Source organism: Hippocampus comes, unplaced genomic scaffold (assembly GCF_001891065.2).
Source record: "Hippocampus comes isolate QL1 unplaced genomic scaffold, H_comes_QL1_v1.1 scaffold319, whole genome shotgun sequence".
Taxonomy (NCBI): domain Eukaryota; kingdom Metazoa; phylum Chordata; class Actinopteri; order Syngnathiformes; family Syngnathidae; genus Hippocampus; species Hippocampus comes.
The window spans coordinates 1,055,440-1,078,176 of NW_017806090.1; the positions used below are offsets into that span (position 1 = coordinate 1,055,440).

General features: G+C 39.3%; 1 protein-coding gene across 2 annotated transcripts in view; it reads right to left on the reverse strand.

The window, feature by feature from the left end:
• Window positions 1-24: 24 nt before the first annotated feature.
• kitlga (kit ligand a) overlaps window positions 25-22,737 on the reverse strand; it is a 39,911-nt gene continuing 17,198 nt past the window's right edge. The window contains exons 2-10 of one of the 2 annotated variants that reach the window (XM_019894841.1): window positions 10,048-10,158; window positions 8,616-8,672; window positions 7,772-7,924; window positions 5,905-6,082; window positions 3,383-3,442; window positions 1,364-1,461; window positions 1,083-1,195; window positions 919-973; window positions 25-243 (exon numbers count right to left, since the gene is read on the reverse strand). In XM_019894841.1, coding sequence (XP_019750400.1) covers window positions 943-973; window positions 1,083-1,195; window positions 1,364-1,461; window positions 3,383-3,442; window positions 5,905-6,082; window positions 7,772-7,924; window positions 8,616-8,672; window positions 10,048-10,158 — 801 coding nt within the window. In that variant the 3' untranslated portion in view covers window positions 25-243; window positions 919-942. The remainder of the gene's footprint in view (window positions 244-918; window positions 974-1,082; window positions 1,196-1,363; window positions 1,462-3,382; window positions 3,443-5,904; window positions 6,083-7,771; window positions 7,925-8,615; window positions 8,673-10,047; window positions 10,159-22,737) is intronic. The other variant, XM_019894842.1, reaches the window with a different exon arrangement.

The window sequence follows — 22,737 nt, forward strand, 5'->3', positions numbered from 1 at the left end:
TCTAAAAACGAACATCATTTTTTTTTTCTCTTATTGTTTTTCGTACTCCTCAATGAATGAACCCAGTCTTAAAGCAAAAAGGAAAAGCGTATCCATACAGTAGAAGGGTCGAGGGTGGTTGGTGAGAGCGGACGAAACGATGGTTGCTGGCGGGCGCCGCAGTAGAGGGAGGAAGCAGTTCTTTTGTTTGTTTCTTTGAATTACCTCTGTGGTTACCCCCCTATGGAATGTGGCTTTCATCACCTGGAGAGTCACACACACACACACAAAAATGAAGTGAGGTCAAATGAGATGAGCATAAATCTTTCAAAATTTGCACCGGTTGAAATAAGACTCCCACAAATCCCAGAAGGCTTGCCTTGGTTCAGACAAGACGACAGTAAATCGTTGTAAAAGTTGCGCCAATTAAAATTTGTCGACCATAAATGGCATAAAATTTACCCTGAATCAAATTAAGATGACCTTAAATCGAAAATTGTGGTAGTGCAAATAACAGGATAGATAAATAGCAGAAAGGTTGTGCCCATTAAATTAGATGACTGTAAATCCTTCTGAAATTCCACAAATTCAAATGTGACGATCATACTGATTTAATTAAGACAACCATAAATCTTCCGAAAGCTCCGCTGGTCAAAGCAAGAGTATTGCAAAAAAAAAAAGAAAAAGTTGGGCTTGTTCAAATACTATCATTTTTTTGTGTGTGTGTGTGTGTGTGTGTAAAAAGGTCCTTTAAAATCAACCCAAAAAACTCACGAATAATATTCATTGCTAAAAATTTAAAGGAAGTTATGTTTTTTTTAAGCATTTTAGTTTTTTCTTTCATTCCATTCACTAAAATTTTCCATTTAATTAGTTTTCGTTTACTCGAATGTAGCCCCAAAAGTGAGAAAATGCCAATAATGTAGAAAAATGTCTTACCGGCTGAAATAGTTCTACGGTTCATCACACAGTTTCAATCATGTTCAACTTGTTTCTGGAAGCCAAAGAAGAAGAAGAAAAAAAAAACACGGGCGTCAGATAGCAAGGGAAAAAAAGAAGTCGGGATCTGCCTATTCTTGACAAACGAGAAAGAAAACGTTTACGTTTCTGTAATTTGGGACTCTAGCGGAGGTGCGCGCCCTTCTGTTCCCGTGAAGAGAACGCCTTCTCCGGGACTCAGCGGAAGATCTCGGCTGTTCCGTCGTGATCTGAGCTGCTTGGGGGGAGGGTAGGGAAATCATTTTTTTATACTTCCACCACACCTTCGGCAGAACTTCTACAAGCAGCTTGAAAGGCCGACACGCTGCTGCAGTAAATTCCAGGCAAAGATGAAAGCAACCGTAGGTGGCTAACTTACAGAAAAAAAAAAAAAAGCATGACTCACCTTCCATACGAGCAGCAGGATGAGAGCCAGGAAGGGAATGAAGAGTAAAGACAGAAGACTTCGCTCCACAACCTTCGGAAGCAGACGCGCTTCTTGCTCTGCACGTCGACAACATCGACGACGTCAACAAAAATCAGCGTTATCGTCGACGGCAAAATGGGCATTTGCGGCAAAATGGGCAACGACAAAAGGCAAACACGAAAGAGCGACAAGATGAAAAAGCATCAACATCATCAACAACTACGGAAATATTCAATATTCAATCACAACAAGAAAAGCACTCGTCATGATATGAAAAAGTTGCGACGATGTAATTAATACAATAAAATCCCGCCCCCTTCCAAAAAAACCCTAAGCCGAGTTCAAAACCCTAATAAAAAATGCATTTAAAACCCGACCCCAAGTTTGAAACCCTAGTGTGTTTTTAAAGAGGTATATTTTCATGTAATATTATAATTATTATTGTTATTATATGTAAAACTGCCATGACCCTTAATTTCCCCTCACGGGAATCTTAAAAATGTGCATTGAAACCCAAAACCTGTCCCAAAAAGCTAATTTTAAAACCCAACTCACTTTTAAAACCTTAACCCAGCCTTAAAACACTCAACCCCTATTAACCCTGGCTTCAAATCTTCAGTTGAAACCCTAATTTGGAACCCCAACTCCAGTTTTGTTACCCTGCTTGAAAACACAAACCCGGATTGAAAGCCCTATTTTTCACTTAAAACCCAACCTCTGCTTTTAAATCCTCCTCTGAGCCCCTAACCCTGGCTTGAAGCCCTTCCTCTTGATGAACAACCAAACCCAGGATTGAAACCCATATTATGAAAACCTTAACCTTTATTTGAAAGCACATTTTGAAACCCTAATATTGGCTCGAAACACGACGTTGAAAAGCAAATCTGGCTCGAAAGAAACCCTCATTTGAAAGGCTTAAAACCAGAACCAATGCTTGAAACCCAAAGTTGGAACTCTAACAAGGAACCCTAACGCACGCTTGAAACACTCCTTTTAAAACTAAAAACAAGCTTGAATCGAATTTGAAAGACCGAACGAAAACCCTAACCGAGGATTGAAATCTAACTTTGAAACCCCGATTCTCACTCAAATCCCGAATTTTAACCCTGGTAAAACTATTTTAGCAAAAAGTGGTCTCACCACTAAGTGCAAATGCTTTTTAATTCCAGGTAAAAACTAAGCTCCATGCTTACGATTAAAGTCTTTCAAAGGATCTGTAAAATCATAATTTTTCCACAATCTTGTTCTTGCACTTTTTTTTTTCTTTTTTTTTTTTTGGACGTAATTTTAGTAAGCTATTTATTTGATCACTTGTCTTTTAAACGTTTTAAATTCCTGCCTTTGTAGATGGTTTTAAATGCATTTTAAATTCTGTGAAGCACATTGAGTTACCTTGTGTATGAAATGTGCCATATCAATAAAGCCGCTAGGCCGTGCCGAACAGGTAGTCATTAGTTTATAGATATTTTCATGGGATGAAGAAATCCTCCCCCGCAATGTTTTGATTTTTCTTTATTTCAAAATGTCCAAAACCGCTATTTATTTCTGTTTGAACTCACAAATCCCGCAACGTGATATTACAAACATTTTGCATGTGAAACGTTTCCATCACAGCTCCCCGGAGGTTTAAAACAGTTCCTGTGAGGTTGTGAGAAGCGACGGGGCGTTCTAGTCCACTGATGACTTTTTATACAAGTCTAGTTAATTCCATTCAATCGATCTCAAGTCATCTGAAGAGTTCAAAGGTTTAAAAACGGAGCAGGCGGCAGCGAAGACGCAAGGTTTCGGGACAAACAGCCCGTCTCGGAGGAGGAGTTTCAAGGCAAAGCGACGGCACCAAATGTTCTGTCAAAATCTTTCACACACACACCAGCTGGACTGGTTTCGCAGCTCGGCGCGAACACATCACACACACACACACACACACACTCACACACTTGAGAGAATCAAACATGCAGGCTTGACGTGGGAAGAACACAAGACAATGAGAGCACGTACCTGTTTGGCAGTCTGTGGATGCGGCACACTCTGAGATTTTACTGCTGGACGACGGCAAGCCTAAAACAAGCACAGAGGACAGACACGTTTCTTAGAGTGACAGTGTCATTAGATTGACAAAGGTGCTTTCAGGTACGAGCTTCATCCGTTTCACACTTGCAATTCAATGGCGAATCATCTTTTCCTATTAAAATGAATGTAAATGCAATGAATCGGTTCCAGCCTACCCCAGAAAATGACAACAAATTTTCGAATGTGTCTCCTAATAAGACTTTTTGGGCTTCAATTCAATGGACACTGTGCTTCTCCTTCTGGTGTGCACGCCTTGGCCATCGAGCACCGTGTAAGACAGACAAACGCGCATGAAGAAGAAGTTTCACAGCTGACTCCGTAACATTCATTAATAGTCGTCAATTCCCCCAGAAGATAAAGAATATATGCCTGTGAGTGTTGCAATATTGTCTGTCAACATGCAAATATCTGTTGCTTCAAAGGCTGCAACAACGCCACACAGATGGCATCCGTTAGCTCGTCTCTGGTGTTTGGTGTGGTTTGTCGGCATCGCTTCACAAACACACTGTGACGTTCCAACAATGCACAATGAATTCACCCAATAACAGCTGCCAGAAGCGGTTGCGTCGTTTGAACCGACAGCGGAAGTGGGTCCCGTGTTGAGACGTTGAACTTTTGCCAAACGGAAATAAAGCGCTAAACAGTCAGATTAGGCAAGATAGGCTACACGCTATCTGTTGTTGTTTTGATTTTTATTTGGCAGACAAATGAGAAGCACTGGCTGGTGATAGTGCTCAATGACAATGTGACATCCCACTTTATGTTTAGATTTTATATACACAACTGTGACGTGAATTATCTCTCACTGGATGCCTTCTACAAAATGAATTTATAGAGCGAGTTGGCCAAAGGTGTGTGACGCATTTGTAGCGTTCGCGTTTTGACGCCGTGGTGCGAGCAAAATAGTTTTGTAGACCAGTGAACATCAACATTTGATTTGGCGGAGACAAAAGTTCCCGTTCCCAAAATAACTTTCCCACGCAGCTGAAACGCAGTCGTTCAGAGTTCAGCAAAAAATGCTCTGGAAAAATATGCCTTAAAAAGTCAAATACAAGTCAAATCAAGGATGCTGATAGAAAAGTATCAACTGATGTCAGCGCTGTCAACAGCTCGTATATTAGCTTGCTTTTTTTGTGCGTGTAGATGTCATGACAGCAGTCGGACGATAACATGAAAGTGAAGGTAAAAAAAATAATGTCATAATTTTAAAAAAAATGTAACGTTACAGAAATAGTTGTCAATTATGTGAAAAGTGATTTAAAAAATGGTAAGTTAAACTAATTTTATTGGGGGAAACAAAAGTTGCAATGTTACAAAACATGCAGAGAAGAAGAAAACAAAAAAGTTGTAAGCAAAGAAATTTTACTACACTGTAGCTATACGCGAAAAAAAAATTAGATAATGAAGTCAAAATATAAAATCAATCATTACAACCAAATCTATCAAAGTAAAGTTACAATATAACCGTAAAAAAATAATGTTACAAAGATTAAGTTGCAATAATACAAAAGAGCTGGAAATTTACAGGACTCATATTACAGAAAACAATAATATTGCAGAAAAATACATATAACATTGAAAAAAATCCATTCCTGTTATCAGAATAATGTTTAAAATTACAATGTTGTAATCTTGCAAGAATAATAAGATAAAATAAGATAACGTTTATTAGTCTCGCAATGGAGAAATTCCCAATTCACAGCAGCAAAGTTATGAAAGGAAGAAGTAAAAGAACAAACTATAGAAGCTACCCCATTTTAAAGTTCATATTACAGAAACTAATATGGAAATAAAGTCACAATGTAACAAATATATATTTCACGTGCATGAAGTTGAAAAAGTTGTTAATGTTACAGGGTTTACGGCATCACAGTGAAGCAACAAAAATCTTCGTAAAGGCATATTTCAGAAAAATATGTTGTGAAAATAATGATGTAATGGTAATAATAACGATATTCATATTTATAATAAAGATGTGATATTCCAAAAACATTTGTAATGTTATGAAAAAGATACAGTATTAAATAAAACAACTTACAAGAATAATGTCATAATGTTACAAAAATCTAGCTAGCTAGCCAGCTAGCTAGCTAGCTACATTTTTGTAACAGTATGACAGCTAGCTAGCTAGTATCTACCATCTGTGTGTACGTGTGTATGTATGTGTATGTATGCGTTTGTGTGCGCGTGTGTGTGTGTGTGTGTGTGTGTGTGTGTGTGTGTGTTTGTGCGCAATGTGTATGTAATATATATATATATAAAGAGAGAGAGAGAGAGAGAGAGAACATATGGGCGTAATATGAGAACAATAAAACGGCCATGTAATGTTAGAATAAAGTGTCAAGTTATGCTTATTTATTTTTGGAAGGGGCTAACATTACGGGGAAAACGTTATGTAACAAGAATAATGAGATATTATTGCACCACAGCATCGATGAGGGTTCACAGACCTTTTAAATATTGTTCTGTTTGCGTGTAGGGCGTGGTGGGGCAGGGGGGAGGCTCGCAGTCGTCCGAGTCGTCCCTGTGCTGCGCGCTGGCCAGGAAGTCGGACACAAACTCAAAGTATTGCTCGGTGGGCCACCGCTCCTCACGGTAGTGGCACTCAAAGTCGTACATGACCACTTCCTGCGAAGAACAATCCGGTTAGCAAACTCAATACTGATAGGATTGATTGTAGTATATGTACATCTTTATACCGTAACCCATGGCCTCGATCAGTTGACCGTGCCTCCCTCAATAAAATATATCCCAAATAATTTTAATTTCATTTCATTGATAAGAATCTCCAATATTTTTGGCAGTCGCCATTGCTATTCTTCCCGTAGTCCACTCCCACCGTTATTATCCTGACACTGCAATACACGAGTTAAATACATATTTACAATTGTTTATCATCCATATACTGTGTAGCTAACTGCTTTTAATTCATTATTTACAATAAATCAATTGACCAATTATTTAATGAGAGATGAAGAAAATACAAACCCCAATTTCATTGAGGTTGGGATGTTGTGTAATATGTTAAATAAAAACACAAATACAAGATAATTAATGTTCATACTGAGAAACGTTTTAAAAATATATATGTTTATTCATCTTGAATTTTACGCCAGCAACATGCCCCCCATCCCACCAGCCCTCCCAAAAAAACCAAAAATCATAACTGGTATGTGTTACACGACTGAATCAGTGTTTGGAAATTGGACGCTAATTGTTGAAGTACTGTAGGTGTCATTTCCATTCTTGATTGACATACAACTTCAGTTGCTCACTCGTCAGGCATCTATTTTGCACTCAATAATCCACCACAAATTTTCAACGGGAGACAGGTTTGGACTGCAGGCAAGCCAGTCTAGTAGCCGCACTCTTTTACTATTAACCCAAGCTATTGTAACACGTGTAGAATGTGTTTTGGGATTGTCTTGTTGAAATAAGAAGGGGCATCCTTGATAAATATATTGCTTAGATGGCAGCATATGTTGCTCCAAAACCTGTATGCCCCTTTTCAGCATTCGTAGCGCCTTCACAGATGTGCAAGTTGCCAATGCCTGTGCCACTAACACAGCCCCATACCATCACAGATGCTGGCTTTTGAACTTTACGTCCACAACAGTCCAGATGGTTCTTTTCCTCTTTGGCACAGAGGACACATCGTGGAGTATTTTCATAATTTGAAATGTGGACTCGTCAGACCACAGCACACACATTTTAACATTTTATTTTCGGCTTGACGTGAGTCCACCTCAGATGAGTTCTGGCCCCGAGTAGTCGGCAGCATTTCTGGATGTTACTGACATATGGCTTTCGCTTTGCATGGTTTTGAAGAATTTTAAATCGCATTTGTAGATGTAGCGACAAACTGAACTGTGTGAACAGAAGACGGCTTTCTGAACAGAACTGAGCGCACATAGCAATCTGCTTTCAACAATGACGCTGGTGTTAATGCAGTGCCGCCCGAGGTCTTGCCTGTCACGGTCATTCAGTGTTGTTGTTCAGCCTTGCTGCTTCTGTGTGAAGATTTATCCGAATTCTGTAAATCTTTTGACGATATTATAGACCGTAGATGATGAAATCCATGAATTCCTTGAAATTGAATGCTGAGAAATGTTGTTCTTTAACTGAGACGTCAAATGACTTGTCTTCGTAGTGTGTTCAATTGATTACGATATAGGCCGAATAGGATTTACGAAGAATTGTTTTATGTATTTATTTGTTTATTTTCACAGCGGTCCAACTTCATCAGAATTGGGGATTTGCAAAAATAAATAATGGAAAAAAACCCCCAAAACAACAATTTGAATGAACAAGTCTTACCACAGAGCCCATGTTGAGCCGTAGCTCTTGGAGCATTTGTATAAATATGCTAATGTCTTTTCTGTTGGATGAAATGTTGCCAAACTTGTGCGCTAAGTCTTGTAAACTCTCCTCCAGGTAGAAAACGTTGAGCTTTACCCAGCACATCCCACCCTGAAAAAAAAAATACATGCAGAAACATGCTAACAGTGACAAATAAAACTTCAATGGATGAATGGATAATTTTTTTTTTCCTATAACTTTTCATTTCTCTTCTGAGCGTTTTTCAAGGTAACATCATGACTTTGCTTGCTCGTAACATCGCAGATTAACATTACAACTTCATTCTTGGAACATTACAATTTTGCGCAGCATTTTGGGGTAAGCTGCGACTTTATCTTCTTAACATGAAAACTTATCAATGCAATCTTGGATTTTTTTTCCTCATGACCTTGCAACTTTTGTTTCATAAGTGTAAAAGTACAACCTTCTCGAATTTGTTCTTGTAACATGACCGTTCATTTTCATATTTCAACCGTTTTCAAAAATGACCATTCTTGGGAATATTATGACTTAACTCTAAAAAATATAATGTTGTCATTGTAAATTTTAATTGCGTTCTTTTCTGTTTTATAAAATTAGGCCTCGAACTTTTTTGTGGAAAATTCATGTAGCCTTCCAACTTTTTTTTTTTTTCATATCCTTTGCATATGATGTTATTTTTTTTCGATACTCTTGCGGTGATGTTCACATCACACACACGTATGACATTCGACACAAAGTTGCTCGCCAATGTTCCAAGATCACCAAGCGGTTTCACCAAGGGAAACGGAAAAACAAACAAACAACCAAAACAAACTCTTACCTCTTCTTTCGGAACGTAATGTACAGGAATTTTGTAGTCTTTGGGAATATTATGTTTCTGTGGAAGAGACAACAAGACACAAGCAATGTGAACGTTTAAATCCAAAAAGGGGAGCAGACATGAATGCCGAAGCAGATTACAAGGCTGTCAAGTAGGTTTCTTTGAGGCAACCATTGTCAGGACCTATGTGCACCTAATTACTATACTAATTGCGTCAAGGCTCGGTGACTTCTTAAAGGAACGGCGCGCAATAAGAGCCAGATGTTCTTTGTCAGCCATGTGTCCTCAAAGAGAGAGTCTCAAGCCATTGTTCGTTCTCGCTGGCTCGCGGACAGCAGCTAATCTTCATGTTTTATTCGGCTTAAAAAGATGTCATGTTTTTTTTTTTTTTTTTTAATGCAGTGTATCGTGTTCTGAATCCCGATTGGCTAAGAGACCGTTGACTAATGTCAACAGTCTCATCGCTGTACAGCTTGCCAAATTTTCTCCATGACACAACCCACAATGTCGACAAAACATTCTGTTCAGTTATTTCTCAAAAAAAATGTCAGTTGTTTGTGAGAAAATGTTTTTGTTTTTGTTTTCAGGCTTGGGCCTGAAAACAGGTGTCATCTCTGGTTTCATTCAATGCAGTATTGTATGTGGAATAATGGTCAAAAGGAAAGACGACCACTTTACAGATTTTGCTTATTGCATTTTGAGTTTTTTTTTGGAACGTAACCCCGGCGATAAATGAGGGATTACTGTATTACAAATGTTGGGGGGGGGGGGTGAGTCAGAATAACTAATATTTGAAAAATGTTATAAGAATAAAGACCAAAAGTTCCCCCCCTGCCACCCCCAAAAAAGTTGTTTCTCCAACCATAGAATTGTAATTTTACACACACACACACACACACACACACACACGCACACACAAAAATATATATATATATATATATTGTATGAGATAAAAGTCAAAACCCGGTCAAAGTTGTAATGGAGTTTTAAAATCATTAAAAGATGTTGAAATATCTGTTTTTGTAAAAAGCAATTATTAGCGTTAATTTTACAGGAATATTTTTTTTTTTGTGCATTATGGGAAACAAAAAGCTAATTGCTCGAGGACAAAGTCTAAACGTTTTCATGCAGGAATCAAAACAAGACATAATATTTATTAATGACAATTTTTTTAAATATTAATTTGGAATAGTCGTAGAACTTTGAAAAAGGTCCATGACAAAAAAGGCCTTTACATCAAGTGACCACATTAAAAGTGTAACGTAGGGAAAAATTGGTGACAAGAGTAACATCGTTGTGCTGTGAATGTTTGGAATGCAAAATGTGACGGGTTTAGCGACAACCTGTACTCCAAATGTTTAAAAGTGTGCTTGTAAAGAAAAGTAGGAGACCGTTGTTTTTCGCTTTGGATGAAAGTAACACTTGTTCTTACCAAAATCGAGAGTCTCGACACGTCATCTGTCACAGGGTTGACGTCAAATTTACTTGAATGCACCCCGAGCGTGATCAGCAGCAGAAAATGGACACAGACGCGTATCCGAATCTGACAGAGACACAAACCAACAGCAGCCGTGTCAGTATTTCAACTTGTCAGTCACATGAGCTGGGAGTCCATTGCGTTCCAATTTTCCAATTATGCGAGAGAAGGAGAGAAGGACGCTGTTCTAAGAATAGAAACAATCCAGGAAAATATGCATCAGGCCTCACTGAGATGGTTAACACACACCCACACACACGTATAAAGTAATTGTACAACAGTAAAGTCATAAGATTCTGAAAAATAAGTTAGGATGTTCCAAGAATAATATTTTCGGGAAACGTTATTTCAATGACACAAGGAAAAAAAACCAATATAGTCGAACCTCGTTTTAACGTACCCCGTTTATGTTTCCACCCCAATAACGTTCCCATTTCAAAGTCCCGATTTCACGTATAATTCATTTTCCATTTGGCCATTTTGCTTACAAGCAACACCTTGAGAACGTAAACTTTATTAGAACGATATAATAGTGGAAAGGCTTCCGTGGGAAGCTAATTGCCGCCGCGTCCTTGCTTATGAACAAAATGTACGATTTCCCGTCGTTGCTTAGCAACGCTACAGATCGACTCGTACATTGTTGTACTTCCGGAGGCACGGTGCACATGATCTTAAAACAACTCGCTGTCTTCAAGCAAATCTCGCTGTCTGTGAAAGCTCAAATTGTCTCTCAATTACGAAAGGGAGTCTCCCAGATGACGTTCAGCTGACACTACGATTTGGCAAAGTGAACGATTTCGACAATTGTGCGTAATGACGACAAAATCAGGGCAGAGCTCGAGGCCAACCGATTGAAACAGCTTTGGGGTGTGGGACATCCTGACCTGGAGAAGGCACTTTTCATCTGCTGACGGAATATTTTCACACATGAAATAGGAACGTTACATTTGTCTGTTTCCTAGCTAATAAAGTCTTTTTTTTCTTCATATTGTACATGCGTATTTGTAATTGACATGTTCATACTGGATGACATGTTCATCTTTGTACATGTTCATCTTTGTTTCACTGTTGGCAGCCATTTTATTGGAAATGCTTACAACGAGCTCCCATTATAACATACAGATCCGCTATGTCCCACGAGGTACGTTGTATCGAGGTTCGACTGTCTGAAAAGCGTCATGATGTCACAGTATGAGGATAATCAAAATACCATATATCAAAATCCAAAACAAATTGCTCGACAGTTTCCGACCACACGTTTGCATAATCCAGACAGGCCATTTATCAGGCTCACATCTTGTTTTGGCGCCACGACGGCGCATTGTTGTGCACCCGAGTGATACTCTTCTCAGACAACAATTAATAATTAGATCATGCATAAAGTGCAATCCATTCCGCTCAGACATTTCAAAACCGCAATCCGATGTCAACAAACATGTCACAAGACATCCGTAACTTTAAGCAAGACAAATTAAATTTTTTTTTTTTTTTTAAACACTAGTACTTCCTTTAAAACTACTGAGAATGCCACATCCTACACACAGAACCCTGGTCAGCGAAATAGTGCCTGTGTGTGTGTGTGTGTGTGTGTGTGTGTGTGTGTGTGTGTGTGTGTGTGTGTGTGTGTGTGTGTGTTACAAACTATGACCTGTAAAATTCATACACGAACAATTGCTTTTAAAACAAGCGTGCAGGAGAAGTGATGTTGGACATTTCACTTTACACCTCCGGGATTGTGGAATTGCCCTTCATACAGGCATCGTCCTGCCTCTAGAAATTGTTCCGGTTGACTTTCATCCCCAATTCCATTTAAGAGGTAGAAGATCTGGGATTTATATGTCCGAGCTTTTCACGCAGAACTGATCAGGCATATGAATCACTTTTTTCTCTATGTAATAAAAATGGAATCCCAAAAGTATCCACTAGGGGCGAAAACGCTGTAAACGGGGTACGTTGAAACGAGTTTCAACTGTACTTGATTTTTTTTTTTTTTTTTTTAAATAAAATGCAATCGCTCAATGATCCACTCGAGGCTACACTGTTTTTTGCAGAATTGAGGGGTTGAAGAAGTGGCAGTGAACAGCAGATCAAAACGGATGATGGCGGTGCGCCTTCTCGCAATGACGTGGTCTGCATTTAATTAGCCAAAACGTCTGTCAAAAAAGTGGATACTGACTGAGAGTTTTCCACGAAAAATGGAGCGCTTGCTACTTATTCACAGAGGGGAATGGAGCAATGTGATCAAAAGAAGCAATATAATATGCGGAGCCACTTTGAGACTCATCATGATAAAAAAATAGGACGGCTTGAGAAGATAAATGAATCGCTGGTACTTGTGACAAAACAGCGGTTCGATTTTACCCACAGCTGAGTGCTTAGTGACAGTAAAAGTCAGCCACCTGATTGCTCATGAAAGAGCATCAGCATCAAAGCCGGATTCCGATGGTGCCTGTGCTAAAAAAAAAAAAAATGCATGCCGAAAGCTGCGGAACTTGACGGGTGACATGTGTTTCCTATCGTTTGATGAGGAATGCTATGGCAGAGAGGATTTGGGAACTGGCGGCAAATTTGGCTAGCCAGTCGAACACAAAGGCAAGTTGTTGACTTGCATTTTCTGTTGCAGTTGATGAGAGCACAGATGTGACAGACGTTGCTCAACTGGCCTCATTTGTGTAATTAAAAGGGGCACTGACCGTCATTGAGGAGTTTTTGGCGTTGAGAAAAGAAGAGAGGAGGCAAAGAAAGAAGGGAGGGAAGGAAAGAGAGTGGAGGGGATCAAAAGATAGAAAAAAAGGACGGTTGAGGGGAAGACGGAAGGAACAGTTTGCGTCAATATGACCCAACGGGGGGGATTTATTTTTAGCCTTTTTATTTGATTTCATTCACTTGGTATTTGTACAAACATTGTTGAACAGCTGTAAACGATCATCAGAAACACGCTAACAAACGCAATGAAAATGTTTCTAGACAATAAAATATACTTTGTTACGATGCACAAAGTGAACTTACGGTAGGAAAATATTAAACTGTTGAGCCTGTAAAAAATGGAAACCAATTGTTTGGTTGTCATGAAGTGAAATGTAGTGAGTCAAAACATAGTTCATCCAAATGCACGATTATTCTTGAGAATTTTCAGTCGGGTACTCGAATGTTTGACAACTGCAGCCCATCATTCACCCTTAGCATGATTTTGTCATACACAAAATGTTGCCAATCATACTGAGCTCCGAGTATGAAATTGATCATGTAATCATTCGTTTCATGAAGTATAAGTACAATAAAAAGTTGTAGAAGGAAAATAAGAGTACTTGGAGATTTCATTTCTTTTTTTTTTTTTAACGGTAGTTTCTCTCACTGGACGCTGGCTGAAACCCGTGTAACCTAGAAGAAAGAAATTTGATGTGAAGTCAGATCATGGCGCTCTGCTACACCGTAAACGTGAATAAATGCAGAAAGGTGCCTCCTGAGATAACCGCAGCGATCAAACTTAAATGTCACCAAGTCCAGACGGCAACCGCCGCTCATTCTGAACCTCTTCGCCTCCATCGAAGGTTTGAGAGGAGCAGAGCCAAGCGAGATGCTAATGCTAGCTAATGCTAGCTAATACTCATGCGGCAGTGACGCTCGTTCCCATATAAGGCAAAGCCAAAGCATGTGGGTTGAAAATTAGCCACAGCTTACTCAATACTCAAACGCTTTTTAAGAGGCCGATTTGTTTATTTATTTTTTTAATCAATGCCAAAAGTTGTGCTTTCAACACGTCCTTTTTGTCTGTTTTGTTTTGATGATGCTGAGGAACAGAATGCAGCAACACTCGACAGGGTGTGGGATGTGATCTAGCCATTCAAGTGGATTGGGAGGCCCAATACATTGAATTAACAAAGCCATAAGGATGATCATCCGTCATTTTGGTGTTTCTGTTACCAATAGCTGAATGAGTCCCATATTTGTCAGTAAAGAAGCACACGCTTACCAGAACGACAAAATACATTTTCACGAATATCAACCGATAATTGTCGGCCGCCGATTGATCGGAGCATCTCTAATTGTTAACTTCTTTCAGCCTGGTTATGAAGCAGGGACCATTGAGGATGATAATACAACAATTGTCATTATATTGGTCAGTTCACAATGCTAGCAAAGTGATGGCTTGATAGCTTGTGTCTGTAGGATTTTCTTTTTTCTCCCTTGGGAGCAGTATGCAAGTGAATCCATCAAATCAATCAAGCCATTATTTCTACAGCACTTTTCACACTTAAAAAGCAATGGAAGGAGCTCACAAAACAGACAACCGCAGTCACTGATCCCCCCCCCCCCCCCCCCCACCCCCCCCAAAAAAAAGGTTTTTTTTTTTGACACCACCCCGGACACTGCCCCCCCCCCCCCCCTCGCCACTCTGCGCAAAAAAAAGGTTTTCTTTGTTGTGCCAAGTTCATAAAATGGGCACTTTTTTTTTTATACATGTTCCTCCACTTCTGCTTAAGAACTTTTTGTGACCCCTGCTGTCCACACAGGAGCCAATAATCCCACCCAGACCCTGAGAACCGCGAAACAAAACGGCTAACCGCTCGTACGCCCCGATGCCTTTTGCATTGATTTCTGTATTTCGACTTTAGAATAACTTCAGCGAGAATACATAATTACAACATTCCCTCAACAAGCGTCCAAGCAGCCACTCAGCAGGCTTCTTTCACATCAATTCAAGTCGACACTAAAGAGCCAGCGGCTGTTTGGTCTCGTTCCATTTGGAAAGCATTTCCCGACCACCGGCGGTGGCGCCTCCCCGAGGCCTCTTAGCATCACGTTGGTTGCGACATGAAGCGAAAGCTATCGGAGACAGTGAGTAACCGAGGGCTCTGGCCTTTGTTCCGCAAACATCGCTCAGTCATAGCGAAGATCAGTGTCTCGTCCAAGGACAGCACGGCATTGACGTTTACAAACACACGTGTGAGCTTGATTAAAGCAATATTGTTGCATTGTCGTCTTCTTTACAAAGACTCACAAATTGATGTCAGTGTTTATAAAAACCCATACGTGAGGATTGTGTTGGGTTTACCAACGATGAAATTATTCGTTTTTTTTGCTACACAAAAAAACCAAACATTATTTTTATTGTCAACAAGATCAGCGATCCCCAACCAGCGTGTCACGAGACATTACTTCTCTGTGAGATATCATCATCAAGTGTGCTGTTGGAATGTATCTAATTTCACTTAATTCGTCCACAAATCTTTTAATTGCTTCAAATAAATGTAATAAGCCACCTATGCCACAGACTTAACGTGACACGCGAAACAATTAAATGCTCTTCCATTAGAAGACACAAGGTACAATAATTAACCCGTTTATGGATTTTTGATGACGTTTGTGTTCGGTGATATACCTTCAGAGTTTTTCGCATGTAAAATATGTGCCCTGACTCCATCAAGGCTGGGAAACACTTGAACTAGTAGTCAATGTTCACAAAAAGACGGCTCGACAGTGACCAGATTGTTTTTTTTTTTAATGCTTACAAAAAACATGTACATTGGGTTTTAAAAATATACCAAAAAAAAATAATAATAATAATAAAAGGGAAGTCAAGTCAACTAATTTCTTTTCAGTAACATATTCTATGCAACCCCATTAGTCTAAACATGACATTCTGATTAATATTGCATTTGTGAAATATGAATGAAGCATTTTTTTTAAAAAATCTGTACCGGGGCGGCCATTTTGACACTTGCTGTCTCGTGAGAATGACATCACAGTTGCTCAAGGCTCAGGAAACGACGAATCACGGCTCACCTGTTTTCTGGGTTTGCTTTCTGAACATTTGCGACATGACTTCTCCTTTAAGCGACTGACTGCCCCTAAACGGTGACATTTTGCCCCTGAAATTTGAGACAGTACATCTCCACTTCTCATCTACTGACATCAGTGCAACCAGTACATTTGCGAATGAAGAACACTTAGTTTCATTCCAAAATACGTTTTTGTTGCTGACAAAACTTCTGCTCCACGCTTCAGCCGCTTTATCTTTAATGAGGTGAAAATGAGCGGCATGAAAAGTACATTCCAAGTCACTTTACAGTTCATTAGACTCTAAACTGTTATCAGTGATCACATAAACACTGACGATAATGTTGATCAAAGAGTAAATTCTCGCCAACGTTAATGGAACACGTTAGCTTCAGTTTTGTCGGGGCCAAAGCATCTTTTTAGAAGTTGGCAGTGGAGTAAATTAACTTCAACTGCTGCTCTGCGTCGTAAATCTTTACTGGAAGTACAACGCAATGACAGCGAAGCAGAAGTAGCCAGAAAATGAAATTCCCAAGAATGACACTAAACTCCCCCGCAAAAATCTTTGAAACATCGTTCTTGCCAACAATTGTATGGAAAGGAAGTGGAAAAACATTTGAACCGCTTTCATTTTTTTTTTTTTAAACAGCCCAACTTTTTCTGCCTCTCACATACAAATACTTTTCGATTCCCTCGGTGACAGCAAAACCACTGATGCTTGTGTTTTCAGCAAAACAAGACATTTGTAGAGATCAGTTGACTTCGGAAAATCAGGATCAACAACTTTGCTTATTTACTGACCTTTGCCGGTTGTATTCACAATTAGACGGTCAAATTTTAAATGTCAAAATCCTCAAAACACAATTCTGTTCAACAGCTAAGACTGTAATGCTTCATTATAAATGATGATGTATCGTATGGCGTTGTATTGTATTGTCCAATTCCCAAATGCAGTTTTTCAGAACCGCGTTCAATAAATCTGTGCAAAGCATCACATTTTGAGGAGAAACTTCATTTCTTTGTATAAAAATAATGAGCAGGCTAGCCAACATACTGCAGGTAACAAACACAATTCCAATAGTATCAGAAAAAAAAAGTGAGAGACAGGTTACAGTTTTTTTTCCCCTTTACGGCACCTATCAGCCTATCAGAATGCTCGTAACATTTGATCTGAACGTGTTGACTTTTCACATCAAGATCACAAGGTGACACACTATGTCAACTATGTCAGAGATTGTTTTTCCAAGATGCACTGCAGGTGTTTATCTTAGGCGGTACCTGACGCTGAACCGAAGGACAGAAAAAGCGTCCAACAATTCCCAAATGGATGTCGACAAGTTCAGCCCTGTCGGGGATGTTCTTTTTGGATTGCCACACTGGTCTCGCTGCGACTTGTTGCAATTTGCATGAAAAGCGCTTAGGTCCACACTTTGCGTCGCTCACAACAGGAAGAACGGCGAGCGGCGGTCCCGTCCGAGGCGGCAGGAAGGACACAAATAAAGCCGTAAAAAAAACAAAAACAAAGAGCAGGCGGGATGTTACTCCATTCCGAATTGTTGTCCCAAGCGTTGTTTCAGGGATGTCTCGAGAGGGGAAATCCATGCTTCATGGCTAAAACTGCAAGTCTTGCTTCAATGTTTGGAAACCATCCAAAACCCGCGGAGGCTTCAAGAACAACGCTTATTTGGCTCCAACCACCACTCGCAAAATCCACGTAAGCACCTTTCATATCGTCTGTCAAGACTGGTACAGACACGGACGGGGGTAGACGAGGATGACGCGGCAATTTCGAGTTTCTGGAGCAGAGGGGTGCGAGGGCTGCATGAAATGTAATGGCGGTAAAAAGCCATGGGTTCAACTTTACCATCCTGTCACGGCGTTCTTTGTGAAAGCTACCGACAAAGGATGAAGGAACAAAAGCGACCTCGAAAGTTCCCCAGCGTTTGAAGTAGTATCAGAATAGTGGAAAATCGGAAACGGGGTGTAACATTTCACATTGGGCAACTTCTGCATTTTCTGTGTCGCCGTTCCGTGGAATGGCTGGGAAGAAAGTGACTCAGCAAATTCCCCGTTTCTGAGGTCGGAGCCAAACCAGAGGTGGGACGGCACTTGTGTGAAAGGAAAGAGTGGAAACCGGAAAGGGTGTGTTTCACGGTTTACTGTTGTGCCAATGTGATGCGTGAAAGGTACCGACACGGAATAGGTGGGGACGAAAGCACTTTAGTCTTCAAGGATTGGTTTTTGTAAACATCAAAGGCCATTTAGAACCTCATGAAGATGAAATACGCACATGTTTTGTCAACATAACATGCACGCTTTTTGTGCATGTTATGTTTTTTTTTCTTTTTTTCCCCATTCAATTACTTTTTATTGTTTTTTTAAGAGCACATTTCTTCATTTAGTTTTTATTAGTTTTAATATTAGCTTTAGTTTTCTTTTAATAAATGGAGTATTTGTCTCGTGCAAGTTCAACAAAAAGGTCACAAAGTATTGTGCAATCAAGTAAAGTAAACTAAATTCTCAAGCGACTGTTTGACGTTGCTTCTTCTGTACGGGTCGAGGGTGATAGCGAAATAAATGCATTTAAAATTGAACCCTAAAAGTTCAGGAATGACATTAACTGGCAAAGACAAACTCTCAGGATTTCCATCCATCCATTTTTCAAACCGATTTTCCTCACTATTTTCACTTTAGTTATTGTTAGTTTCGGTTTGTTTTACAAACCTAAGATGTAGTTTCAATTAACTTTCTTCTTTCTTTTAATGCATTTTTATTTTAATTCACTTAAAAAAAAATGTGATTTCAATTTCAGGTGTTTGCCTAACCTGACACGATGAGAATCAGAATCATCTTTATTTATGAGGCTTCAAAACAAGATGTTCTTAAAGGGACATGGCCACTGAGCTTCGACTGTCATCAGCAGGTTGACAGAGAGACTGGCGGAGTCACAGAAAGGCATAGAAGTGGATATCCTTGGAAATTAGAAAAAAAAACAAACAAACAAACAAAAAAAAAAACACCCCCGCCACACATGCTGGCAAAATACTTGAATGGATTGAAAGTTTCCTCAGCACCAAAACAAGTTAAATTTCATCTGAAATTCTGTCTGGTTAGAATGCTGAGTGGCGAGTAACTCTGGGAAGCCACAGTGCCTGGTGATAAAAACCATTTATCTTCCGTCCATCCATCCATTCTCGACATCATTTAGTGTGTTCAGGATCACGGGTGCTGGTGGAGCCTATCCCAGCTGCCTTGGGGCGAAAGGCCGACGACACCCTGAGCTTGTCGCCGGTCAGTCGCAGGGCACACGTCGAAAGAGGCAACCTTTCTGAATCACTTTCACAGCGTCACTGAGTGGCGACTCAACTCACACTCGAAGTCAGGAAAACGTACCACGGCACCATCACTGACTCCAGGGCAATGTTCTGCTCCAAATCTCTTCACTATGATACAACAGTGCACAACCATTTATCTAATAACATGTCATAATAATATAAAACTTGACATCAAATACATCAGACTCAGCAGAGATGCTTATTATTTCCGGACAAACTCCCTCATGTTCTGAAAGCATTGTAGATACGGAGAGCTACGTAGTTCTGTGGCCACTGTGAGATTGGCAAATAAAGCCAATAAAAAAAATAAAAATAAAAATAAATCTATTCCGTTCTTTCAGTTGAACGGGGCCTGCAGCCCCGGCTTGGTGGAATTTTACGCTGATATCGTAGCACGTGGAAGCTGAAATCCGATAGCACAGGAAAAAAAAAACGCTTAAAAGAAGACAAGACTGTTAGAAATAAATGGTGACAATATGTTACAAAGGTATACAAACTTTTAAATGCAAGTCAGTGCTGTTGATCATGCAAACAATGCAAACATTGAGCGATGTCCCCTGGCGACGATGGATACATACTGTATTGAATTGAATTACATTTCAATTGATTAGGGTCTATTAAACAAGTCATTAATATTTACTGTAGGTTGAAAGGTGGCATTTAGCGGTAGGCGACATATGATTTTGACGTTTCTCCCCTGGAATTCTTTAATCTGAACGTTTACATCAGCAAACTTCATGTTTACTGTATATTTATGAAGACGTTATCTCATGAAACAATTCTTTTAATTTATTGATTGTAAATAACATGATGAGAATTCTGAATAAAATAAGACTGAGGCATTATTAAAATAAACTATTCTTTTTGTTCCCCTGTAATTAGTCGAGGGATTCCTTTGTTTTTATTGATTTGATTTATTTGTCTCAAAAACTTTTGCCCATCTATTGAACAGTTAATTATAATAAAACATACGTTATAATGGTGATTAAAACAGTTGTCTATTTATGATTGGATCCATTTTGATACTTACAATACATTTTATGAAAATAATCAGAGAGCAAACTGTTATTCCATGATGAAAATTAACGACCTGCACAAATCTCGCGTACAAATTTGTGACTTTTGAAGAATTTAGGGTTGCTGTTGTTTTCGCTCCAGTGGAAGACTCCAAAAGGCCAAATGAGACCTAAAGTTCAACTTTTATTGTGTAAGCATCACGCTGGTATGCAGGACGGCGTGCAAACCTGTTTCAGCCAGTTGGATTTCTTGGAAGACGCTTAATTGGAATACACGATCGGAGCCAAGATGAGAGATGCACAGACCTTTAATTAGCGAGCCAGTCACAAGTTCAAATAGTTCAAAGAGGCTTGAGCCACGGGAATTATCGGTTTTAATCAAATCAATTATCTCTTTAATTTCGACTCAATTGCAACACAGATGTAGAGGAATCATGTGCGTTCATTGCACCTCTCGGGATTCCCATTATCGACTCAATTTTCCTGGCATTCTTGATGTCTGATAAAACGACGCCAAACATCTGGAGATTTTGTCCAAATTTACTGCTGCTGAACAATACAAGAGTTCTTATCTTAAGGGCAAGCAACCAGGAAAAGCAAAACATCTCTGTTAAATATTTTTCACACTCCGACCATTGAATTAAAAAAAAAAAACAAAAGGCATTTAAGGCCATTTGGACTGTTTTGGTTACCTTCTGGCCTGGTTCGTGCACGCAAGTCTTTATCGCTGTGTTGCTAAATTCACGTTACATTGGGCCAAGAGGGTTGAAGTTAAGGTTGGGAAAACATTTCAATGTATTGCATGGGGCGGAAAGATGACACAGATGAAATATCAGATCGTTAGCGTTGAAAGGTAAAGTAAACACGCATGTTATGGACCGACGAAACAGAGCATTAGGCCACTATGCTACTCCCACCCTGTTTTTTTTTTTGTTTGTTTTTTTTACTGGACTTGAGTCTGCTTCTTGTTGAATTTCATGTGTTTTTGTTGTTGTTATTATTTTCTGAAAACAAAAAATGACTTACACAATTATGCTATTCGGCTAACGATATGGCGGCGCGGACACCCGCAGTGGCTCCTCTTGTTTTATGTTTAGAGGGAAGAAATTTCATCTGTGCTGTATGTTACACATACGTGAACAGCACATTTGACAATAAAGTTGTATTCAGTTCAATTCAAATATTATGGTGCAATAAAAACAAAAAACAAAAAAAAACAAGATCTGAGCGATTAGAAGACAACGACAACCAAGAAGAAAACGTCTGAAGCATGTATTATGATGCTACGAAAGACAAAGGTAGGACACGATCGGCACTAAACATCATTAAAAATTCTTGATATCATCAAAATATCGCTCAGGAGGAAAAAATAAAATGTCAAAGACATCTTTTGACCTTGTGGTTTTTAACATTAAGCCGCCACGCTACTTGCCACATAAAAGAGAAAGGTTTCTAGCTCCAGGCTAATGATTTGTGCCAAATAGGCTGAAACTAACAAGAGGTAGAAAGAATAAGTTACAAACGCAGAAGACAAACAGAACAAAGATGAAAAACAGAGCAAAGAGGAAGACAACAGATGTATTATGTTACCGTAACATAATACATCTGTTGTCTTCCTAACAACATTGCTACGGTTGCACCTGGCCGATATGCCCTCAAAATAAAATCTCTGAAGTTTTTTTTCACCAAATATGAAAACCGGCCCTTTTGTCAAAACACACATGCCGACATTCAACAATTTAACATCACAAAACGAATGATCAAACTGCATGGTTTGGCATGGCCGGCTTCTCGTGTTTGTAGTTATACAGGCTGGCCAATGCAACCGCAATCAAATACTTGCGGGTTGGAAGCAAATATGTCTGGTGATGTGATATATATATATATATATATATATATATAAAAAACAATGTGGGTAAATCACACAATCAAATGTTTTGCCAAACATTTTTTTGGGGGGGGTGGTAGTGCATTAACTTGATTTTCTTGCTATGATATCAAATTGCAAATTGTCTTCCCTTTTAAAAACATTGAAATATCGCAAGCATGTTCTGTTACCAGTCTCCCATTGAAAATAAATGTCATGCGATCTGTCCAGTTTGAACTCTGCTCTGCTTTCAAAGCTAGTTTATTCATCAATTTGTTGTGCGGATATAACATGAGGCAATCACACATTTATTCCGCGTCATTCGGAGCCATCGTTTTCATGAGAAAGAAAAGTCTTTGTTGACAGTTTTTCGTCAGTCTGTTCAATGAAATTTTGTACAGTATATCAAAAGCACTCACGGTATCGGTACTTGATATCGGTGAGTACTCATACTGGTATCGGTTTGAAAAAAAAAGGGTGGCATCCAGCATCTCCAGTATACATAAAATCACATAGACACGTGTGTACCGGCCAATTTTTTTTTTTTCGCACCACCATGCATGAGTTAATTCTGAATTCATCCTAATCATTGTGCCCGGAGAGCTCCAATCTACATAAACCAAAAACTATTTCCTGATAAAAGGGC